Source organism: Mustela lutreola, chromosome 9 (assembly GCF_030435805.1).
Source record: "Mustela lutreola isolate mMusLut2 chromosome 9, mMusLut2.pri, whole genome shotgun sequence".
NCBI classification, from domain to species: Eukaryota; Metazoa; Chordata; class Mammalia; order Carnivora; family Mustelidae; genus Mustela; species Mustela lutreola.
Window position 1 is genome coordinate 64,028,413 of NC_081298.1, and position 9,885 is coordinate 64,038,297.

The window sequence follows — 9,885 nt, forward strand, 5'->3', positions numbered from 1 at the left end:
AGGATTTAGGAAAGTCCTTCCTGCTGCTTTCTTTTTTTCTTTTTTCTTTCTTCTTTCTTTTTTTTTTTTAAGATATTTATTTGAGAAGGTGCAGGCATGCAGAGGGAGGGGCAGAGGGAAGACAGAATCCTGAAGCAGTCTCCCTGCTCAGTGTGGACCCTGACAAGGAGCTCAACCCAGGACCCTGAGATCATGGCCTGAGCTGAAACTGAGAGTCAACAGCTAAAATGACTGAGCCACCCAGGTGCCCCCCTCCTTTCTTTCTTACAATGCGAGGTCACTGGTCTGTGGCTGCTGAATGTGTGAGAGACAGACTCCTATGGTGACAGAGAGCAGCCCAGAAAGCAGAGTGGAGGTGATGTGTCATATACCCAGGCTGCTCAGAAGCCATGGGGAAGGGGATTGAACTGAGCGGTTGGCTGGTGCAGCAGGTGCACTGAATAGAAAAATCAGAAAACTGAACGCCTTAGTCTTAAATTGAAGAGCTGTCTGCAAGGTAAAATACCAAAAGTACCCCCCCTCAAAGCCCCCACCACCATGCTTCTAGGAAGGAGCAGACAACAGGTGAATTTAGTGGTGGCTGGACCTGTACCTGTGAGGTGCATACAGGAAGTTTGCACTGGCTTCACTTTCACCAAACCAGCACGGCTAGCATACTTTGAGGACAAAGATATAAATCTTCCAAAGTAAATGTGCTGAATGTAGGTCGGCTTTCAGAGAACTGGGGTGATACTGAGGGGTCTTGCCTTCCACCCGATAGTATGTGAATTTCTAAAGCATTCACGGTGCTTTACCATGTTTTCCCAGTTCCTCTGGGGCAAAGTGCAGGCTCCTTTGGAATTGCCATCCATGGAGTATCAGGTGCTGCGTGTTAAGGGACGGCAGCTTTCCCCCAGGAACTGGACCATCTTGATCTGTAGAATTTGTATAATTTCTTGCTGTGCCCAGAAAACCTTCTGGGCATGCATGAATCTCTCTTTGTGAGGGTTTGATAGTAAATTAGTAAACAGTAAATTCCAAGCACTCTCCCATCTCCATGTTGGGTCTCTTGGGAAAATGGTTGTGTGATGGTGTGAAAATGAGGACAGGGTTGGGAATGAGACCTGGCCCAGGAGGGGCCTCTTGATGTGAGTTCTGGCCCTGGACCTGGCCCTGGCCCTGGTGGGCTGGGGGGCAATGTGTCTGAAAGATCACTCAGGCTGTGGCATTTAATACCTTGCACTAGGGAACATTTTAAAAGTTAATCTTTTCCTAAAAGAAAATAGCTTCATTTTTTTTTTGAGGACATGGGGCGTTAGGAGAAGGGAGTTGAGGGAAATTGGAAGGGGAGGTGAATCATGAGAGACTATGGACTCTGAAAAACAATCTGAGGGGTCTGAAGGGGCGGGGGTGGGAGGTTGGGGGAACCAGGGGGGTGGGTATTAGAGAGGGCACAGATTGCATGGAGCACTGGGTGTGGTGCAAAAATAATGAATACTGTTACGCTGAAGATAAATTTAATTTTAAAAAAAGTATTATATACCAAAGAGTTTTTGAAATACTTATTTTCTAATGAGCATACAAGGTGAAAATTCAATAAAAATATGTCAATATTTTACTCAAAAAAAAGTTAACAATACATGATCAGGTAGGAAATTTAAGCAGAATTAAAATGAAAAGTGGAAATGCTACTACACAGAGTCAATAACAATTAACATTTATACAAAGTCTTTACACATCATTTTCTGCAAATTTTATAGTATTTATATAAATGGAATCATACTGTAGATGCTATTTCTAATATGCTTTTTCAATATTGTGGCCATCCTCTTAGGTTTTTAGGGGATCCCTTGAAGCAGAAAGGTTACGTAATTTTGTTTCCATTTTATAGATGTCAAGATGTGATACAGAGAATTGTTACCTAAGGTCACCCAACTGATAAGAAAGCTAAGTTTAAATTCTCTCAGATGAATTTAAAGAACTCTTATTTGATGTGGCAAAGAAAAATTTTAATCTCTATACAGTGGAATTTCCCCTCTACTAGAATTTTGGGGTGGGACATAAATTCATCAGTATTTGCAGATATTGTGAGTTGGCTGCCTTCTTGCTTTACTGGATATTAGAGCCAAGACTAGGGGGTGGGGGGGTCCCCTGGGGTAGGATTTTTTTCCCCATTGTCCACTGTCCATACTTATGGAGTTCTCCCCAGTGATACTTTGACTTGGATCTATTTTATTAATTAATTTATTTTTTTGTTTATTTTTGAGAGAGAGAGAACTGGGGGAGGGGCAGAGAGAATCTTAAGTAGACTCCACGCCCTGTGCAGAGCCTGACTTGGGGCTTGATCTCATTACCCTGAGATCATGTCCTGAGCTAAAACCAAGAGTCAGATGCTTAATGGGCTGAGCCAGCCAGCCACTGCTTGGATTTGTTTTTTTAAAGATAATAATAGTTAATGTTTATTTGGCACTTACTATATGTCAAGCACAGATCTCAGCTGAACTGCTTTTTGGAGCAGATACTGTACAATTCACCGTGTTAAGGCTTCCCAGTCAGTGGTTTCTCAGTCCAGTCAGAGTTGTGGAGCCATCCCCACACTCGCTGTAGAACATCTTCTTCACCCCAAGAAGGAACCCCATACTCATGAGCAGCCACTCCCCACTTCTCCCTCCATCCCTTCCTCTTTGGAATCACTAAGCTCTTTTCTCTCTCTCTCTTCTTTTTTTAAGATTTTATTTATTTATTGACAGACAGAGATCACAAGTAGGCAGAGAGGCAGAGAGAGAGAGAGGGGTGGGGAAGCAGGCTCCCCGCTGAGCAGAGAGCCCGATGCGGGGCTCGATCTCAGGACCCTGAGATCATGACCTGAGCTGAAGGCAGAGGCCTAATCCACTGAACCACCCAGGCGCCCTGCTCTTTTCTCTCTTGATGAGTTTTGCCTGTTCTGGAAATTTCATCTAAAGGGACTCAGGCAATATGTAGTCTTTTGTGTGTGTAATGTTTTCGAGGTCCGTCCACGTTGTAGTGTGTGTCAGTATTTCGTTGCTCTGTGTGGCGAAGTGACCTTCTGTTATATGGCTCTGTCACATTTTGTTGATTGTCAGCTGATGGACGTTAGGCTGTTGCCAACTCTGCCTCTCTGAGCAGATGTGTCCAGGGTTTGGAGCAGATGTACATTTTCGATTTGCTTGGGTCTATGCCTAGGAGGGGAATTTCAGGGTCGTATGGTAAGTCCATGTTGAATCTTTTGGAGAAACAGTCAGAAAGTTTTCCGGACCGGCTGCACCATTTTGCCTTCCCGCCCAAGGGGTACGAAGGGTTCTGTTTTTCCACGTCCTTGCCAGCACTTGGTGTTACTGACTTTTTGGATACTGGATTTTTAAACACTTGTTTAAGTATCACTGTGGTGACTCACAGTGTTGCTCAAATCAGGAAGGGAGTATCTGTTTTGAACTGTGAGTTTGGTGTTTTACTTTTGTGCAGAGGCAACTCCTCCTGCCTTGAGGACCCGTTTTCAAGGTTGGCTGTAAAGTGGGGCACGAGCTGTGACCCATGCGGGGCCTGGTGGGGTCTCATCCACGTCCATGTCCGGAGCCCCAGTTGGCTTCGCAGCGTTTCCCTTTGTAAACCCGTGTGTTCGTTCACCGTCCCTGCCTCTTTTTCTTCTCTCTCCCTCCTCTGCCAGGGACCTGGAAGCCAGAGCACAGAATGAGTTCTTCCGGGCGTTCTTCAGGCTGCCGAGGCAGGAGAGGCTGCACGCTGTTGTGGACTGCTCTCTGTGGACACCGTTCAGCCGCTGTCATACCGTGGGGCGGATGTTTGCCTCCGACCGTTACGTCTGCTTCGCCAGCAAGGAGGATGGCTGCTGCAATGTCATCCTCCCACTCAGAGAGGTAGGGGCAGCCCTGGCCGGCGCTTCCCGAGCCCGCCTTCTGTCCTTGAGCCTGTGGTGGCCATGAGACTGGCTGAGCAGGGCTGCTCACCCAGCAGGGTTTTGCCCACTGCAGATGGGCCTCTGGAGGGAAGCACGGCCTGCATTTGACCAGTCCCCGTGTGGTTGTTGCTTTTTCTGTCATTCCTCCAACACCCTGAAATTTGCCTGGCAGTGATTGGCGAGAAGCACGTGCCCTCACCTCTGCATTAGTGTTGACGCTGTTCAGAGAAAGGCTCTGCCTCACAGTTAAAGCTTTTCTGTCAGCTCTTAGGTAGGATTCCACCCCTTGTACTCACAGAAAGGGGAAAGAGAAGAGGCAACTGACAAAAAACATCACCTTGAAAACGTCCGATTGCTTGGCTCTTGTGCCCTCCTGGGACTTGAGTGAAACACTTAAAAATGTTTCATTTAATATGGATCAGGTCCCTTTGTACTTTAACAGTCTGCAGTCTGTTCCTGGAAATTCAGGGCAGCCTGAGGCTACTTCCAGATCTGAAGAGCTCAGTCCTTTGGTTTCAGGGCACATCTGTGGTGAATGTACCCACCACTCTGTTTCCATCAGGACCTCCAAATTCTGAGCACAGTTGTTTGGGGAAACTCAGAATTTTTTATCCATGTGATCTCCTTCCATGTCATTTTGTAAATGTTTTCATTTTGCAAATGTTCTTACTTAGGAGTGAAGCAAGAAGTCCAAGAGTTGTCTTAAACATTTATTTGTCTTCTTGTTGTAGCTTATACATAGCATCACATTTACCACTTGACCCACTTTTAGGTGTTAGGGTTCAGTGGCATTAGGTACATTCACAGTATCATCCCACCATCACCAGAACTTCATCTTTGCCATCAGAAACTCTGTGCTCATTAGGCACTCACTCCACATCCTTCCTCTCCAGCCCTGGGCAACCACTGCTCTACTTTCTGTCTCTGACTGGTACTACTCGAGGTCCCTCATCTAAGTGGGATCCTATAACATTAGCCCACGTGTGGCTGGCTTATTTCACTGAGCATCATGTCCTCCGGATTCGCCCATGCTGTAGCATGTGTCAGAATTTCTCTCCTTTTTAAAGCTGTATAATATTCAGTGTGTTGATAGATCACATTTTTGTTTCTCCGTTCACCTGTTAACAGGTACTGGAGTTACTCTCCCCTTTCAGCTGTCATGACTGTGCTGCCTTAGATAATTTTTACTTTCTGCATCTATTCCTGAGGGCAGTTGTTTGGTTTGGCTTTCTGTCTGGTGATACCTAAATAGGTAGTCGAAATGCCTGCCCTCCTTTGTCTGTTGCCATACCTTTCATGGGTAACCTTTTGCAATAGGTGGTGAGCATTGAGAAGATGGAGGATACCAGTCTGCTCCCTAATCCCATTATCATCAGCATCCGGAGCAAGATGGCTTTCCAGTTCATCGAGCTGAAGGACAGAGAGAGCTTGGTGGAGGGCCTGCTGGTGAGGCTGAAGCAGGTGCATGCCAACCGCCCCGTGCATTACGACACCTCCCAAGATGAAGACATGGTATGAGGCTTAGAAACAGCGGGATCCTATCCAGGGAAGGTCTTTCTGACCATTTCTAGGGCAGTGGTTTCGGAAAGGAGTACACATGGCCACGATCTACTTGAGAACGGGAACGTTGTGTTAGGGCTGATTTGGCCTATGTATCAGACAGGGTATCACTTTTGGTACGTGCAGGGTCCTGAGTGGGTGCTGCACAGGTTAGAAGGTGCCCCATGCAGCAAGTGGTTCGAAGGACCAACAGGGTACCCTGTTCACAGGTTAGAGGAGTCTGCAGGGCACCCCTTTTGAGGTTAGGGGAGTTGATGGGCAACCCTCCCTATATTAGAGCAGTTCGTGGGGTATCCACACAAGTTAGAGGGATTTACAGGGCACCCCTCCCAGGTTAGAGTGTTTGATGGGTTATTGACCTGCAGGTTAGTGGGCACCCTCCTCACAGGTTGGAGGGGTCAGTGCTCCCCACCCCTGAGGCTGAGGGGGATGTTATTTGGGGGCAGCTGGAACTTGTTAAAAGAGAAGTTACATTGTCCTTAAGGCCAGACAGCTGGAAAACAGACGTGGATCCACTGGGACCTCCTCTCCTGCTGTTTCACACCCGTCCCTCTCTTTCTTCACCTCTTCTTACCCACACAGTGACAGGGAGGAAAGGAGATATTCCCTCAGTACCCAAGAGCTGTTTTCTGCAGGTGGTCATTCTCCGTTCTGGAAGCATACAAGAAATGGTGCTTGTCTGCCCCCTCTTGGCCCCATGCTGTGTATACTGTGAGCAGCCTTCCCAGGAAAGCTTATTGTGGACCATATTCTATCCTGAGGATCAACTCTGTTGGGCTAATGTTAGTCTCTTTCCCTTGAGACCTGCATAGGCATGTTTAAGTATGTTACCTTTGGGGCGCCTGGGTGGCTCAGTCAGTTAAGTGCTGGACTCTTGATCTCAGCTCAGGTCACAATCTCAGGGTCCGGGGATCGAGCCCCTTGTCTGGCTCCACACTCAGTGGGGAGTCTGCTCTAGATTCTCTCTCCCTCTTCCCCTCCCCTGCTGGCTCACATGCACTGTCTCTCTCTCAAATAATTAATTAATTAAAAAAATATGTTACCTTCATGCCTCCAAAGGCAAAACAAAGACTCTTCCATAAGTACAGTAATGACTTTCTTCTAGCTCCCTCCTTTTTTTTTCTTCTTTCCAGCAGACTTCACCTGTATTTCATTCAACAAGCATGTGCAGTGACCACAAGTTTGGGGATCTTGAAATGGTGTCCTCTCAAAATAGCGAGGAAAGTGACAAAGAGAAGAGCCCACGGCTCCACCCCGAGGCCCTGATCTCTGTCTTCCAGCAGGCGGGCAGCCAGAGCACAGACTCAAGAATGGTGGGTGACCTGGCTCTGCCTTTGCAGGGCCCGGGGGAGCTGGCACGAGTGGGGGTTCCCAGGTGTCCGACCTGATGAGGGCTGTGCACCTGCCAACCCCAGCCCTGCAGGCCTTGAGGGAGCAGGTGTGGTGCCGGTTGCTGGATGCCCCAGTAGCTGGCACCCCTCCCTCCCTCCCAGACAGGTGGAAGGGCTCAGCCTGTGCCAGTTGCCTGGGCACATCCGGTTGCATGGAGGATGTGGTCGGAGGATGTGGTCAGAGGACCAAGGGCGATGGCTTTCCCTACCTGTCCCTTAAGTGGCTCTTTGAACAGCTCTTGGCCATTTGACCTGGAGAGCCATCAGTGCTGTCCTTTGTGGGATCTTGCAGGTGCAGAACAGGCATTTTTCCTCTTACCCAGGGGTGTCTGTATGGGCTTCTTTTACAGTATCGCTTGGTTCTCTCCTGGAACAAAAGGTCTCCTATGCTGTAGTTATGCTGTAGTTATGCTGTAGTTCTACTGGACAAAAGATATTTCTGTTACATCTCCTTATCCTTGTCCTCTTTGTAGGGAGAACCCGAGGGAAATGTCATGCCCAGTGGGGTAAAGAGGCTAGAAATTGTACCGTGAAAAGACATCGTGGCCGGAGGGAGGCTGCATTGGGACCACATGTGCTGGGGGTGTCTGTGGACATTAGTACCCCAAACTGTGTCTTGTTGCCCAGTGGGCTACTATATAATTGTTAGCTTTATTCATTCAAACCAGAACCTTCTGATATGCTTTACACAGAGCAGCTCAATGAACTCCTGACTAAAGCTGTAAGAATATTGAATATATATGGAAGCTTCTCCCCTTACTAGAGAATGCAGACAATGAAAAGCATATTAAACAAGTTGCTTAAAAGGTACTAATGACTCCTGTCATCTAGGGATAATAATTTTAAAGGATTTTTAGTTGCCTCGAGTAATGGTATCTATCTTGTGTCTGATAATGAGAACAGTGGGATTTTTTTCAGATTTCAGTTTTTCCTCTGGCTGCCCTGGAGATCAGGGCAAGTTATGATCCCCCCCACCCCGCACTGCCCCCTTGCTTTAGTTCACCCTCTGAGCTGACCCATGTTTCAACAGCTGGCTTGGTGTCAACATCCTGAGAAGCTTCCCCTAATGTCCCCGACTCCCACCCTGCCCTCCCAGCTGCTCTAGACTTGAGTACTTGGACAAACCTACTCTTACTATCCACTTTGCCAAGGAAATGGCATTTTATTTGTGTAAGCGCTCCTGCTGGACTCTGAGCTCCAGAAGGCCTGGTTCTCTGCATTAGTCATCTTTACATCCTCTGTGCCTGCAAGTGTTTCAAAACATTTGCTAAACCAGTTGCCTGTCACTCTTGGTCCCTCTGGTAACAGTGGCAGCCTCCCTCTGTGGTGGGTTGTGGATGGTCTGTGCTGGAAGGCTCGGAGGGACTTCTTTGTACATTAACAGCATTTCCATCTCCAGTCCAGGGAGCAGATAAAAATAAGCCTGTGGAACGACCACTTCGTGGAATACGGTAGAACCGTGTGTATGTTCCGCACAGAGAAGATCCGGAAGCTTGTAGCTATGGGGATCCCTGAGTCGTTACGTGGCAAACTCTGGCTGCTTTTCTCAGGTAAGTGTTTCTGGTATGTTGAGGCTAACTGATATTTCTGGAGCAGAGGCCCAGATCTGAACAGCATAGCCTGTATGTGCAGACAGGAGCTCTGTCTCTGGATTTTTCCTACCACGTTCCCAGCCAAGAACTTTGGCACCCTTACTGTGTTAGCCTGAGACCTCTGGGCTGCAGTGTCTTCCTTGGCCAATGTGAGGTCTAGCTGAAGGGATTGCCTCTCCTTTAAAAATAACTTTTGAGTCTGTAGATTGTCTTGAGAACTGTAAAGGACCTCCTAGAAGCGAAGTGTCTTTCTAGGACATATGTTCTGAACTAGACTAAACAAACAGGGTGCCTGGGTGGCTCAGTGGGTTAAAGCTTCTGCCTTCAGCTCAGGTCATAATCTCAGAGTCCTGGGATCAAGCCTCATATTGGCTTCTCTACTCAGCAGTGGGCCTGCTTCCCCCTCTATCTGTGCCAGCCTCTCTGCTTACTTGTGGCTTCTCTACTCAGCAGTGCGCCTGCTTCCCCCTCTATCTGTGCCAGCCTCTCTGCTTACTTGTGATTTCTCTATCAAAGAAATAAATAATTATTAGACTAAACAAACCAACCCTCTGTACATTGTTCACTTGCAGTGACATTGAAACACATCTCCAAGCATACTTTGTCAGTCCCTCCTCCATGGAAGACACACAGCATCCCCAGGAGACACCATTGCGGAGATTTTGGCCCTACTTTCTCCTCCTAGGAATTGCCTGGGCCATGCCACGATGACCTTGTCTGGCCTCAGGCCCTCAGACTCTCCCTCTGCTGCTGTTGGGTGATGTCTGGGAATCCCTCCTCAGGACCCTCACCAGCAAGTGGGCAGAGATGGGGACCAATTTCTCTCGAGACGTGCTGAGCAATGTCTCTGCATTGTGGGTGGCCGTTTCGTCTGGCTCAGTAGGAGAGGTGGGGCCTTGTAGGCAGGAAGGGAAGGCCCCTGTTGTCCAGTGGTGTGGCAGGAAGGTAATGCCCCTATTGTCAGGGTGCAGCCGGAGGCCCCGGGAGGAGGTCTGCTCTTCCTCAGTGACACTGCTGTCCTCAGATCAGCACGAGCCTCCTGGAGGCCAGGCCTGGGTACCTGTCTTCTCCCTGCACCTTCTTCTTCTTCTTCTTCTTCTTCTTTTTTTTTTTTTTTTGATTTTTCAAATTTTTTAAAAAAGTTTTTATTTATCTATTTGAGAGAGAAAGAGAGAACAAGCAAGGGGAAGGAGAGGGACAAGCAGACCACATTGAATGCAGAGCCCAATGTGGGGCTTGATCCCAAGACCTTGAGATCATGCCCTGAGCTGAAATGAAGAGTCAGATGCTTAACCGACTGAGCCACCCAAGTGCCCCCTCCCTGCACCTTCTTACGTTCCTCCCTCCTGTGGCTTCATCCCGGATCTTCACCCCACTCATCTCCCTTCCCTCTTCTCAGTCTCTCCCCTGAAGAGCAAAGCCCATCCCC

At 48.1% G+C, this 9,885-nt stretch overlaps 1 protein-coding gene across 12 annotated transcripts in view; it reads left to right on the forward strand.

Moving 5' to 3' along the window:
• TBC1D8 (TBC1 domain family member 8) overlaps positions 1 to 9,885 on the forward strand; it is a 103,810-nt gene that overhangs the window by 73,236 nt on the left and 20,689 nt on the right. For 8 of the 12 annotated variants that reach the window (XR_009344790.1, XM_059134487.1, XM_059134486.1 and 5 more), the window contains 4 exons: positions 3,665 to 3,872; positions 5,231 to 5,425; positions 6,607 to 6,786; positions 8,249 to 8,414. Coding sequence is in view for 11 of the 12 variants with exons in the window: in XM_059134487.1 (XP_058990470.1) it covers positions 3,665 to 3,872; positions 5,231 to 5,425; positions 6,607 to 6,786; positions 8,249 to 8,414 (749 nt within the window). In the remaining variant the exon portion in view is untranslated. The remainder of the gene's footprint in view (positions 1 to 3,664; positions 3,873 to 5,230; positions 5,426 to 6,606; positions 6,787 to 8,248; positions 8,415 to 9,885) is intronic. The other 4 variants (XM_059134480.1, XM_059134482.1, XM_059134478.1 and 1 more) reach the window with 3 other exon arrangements.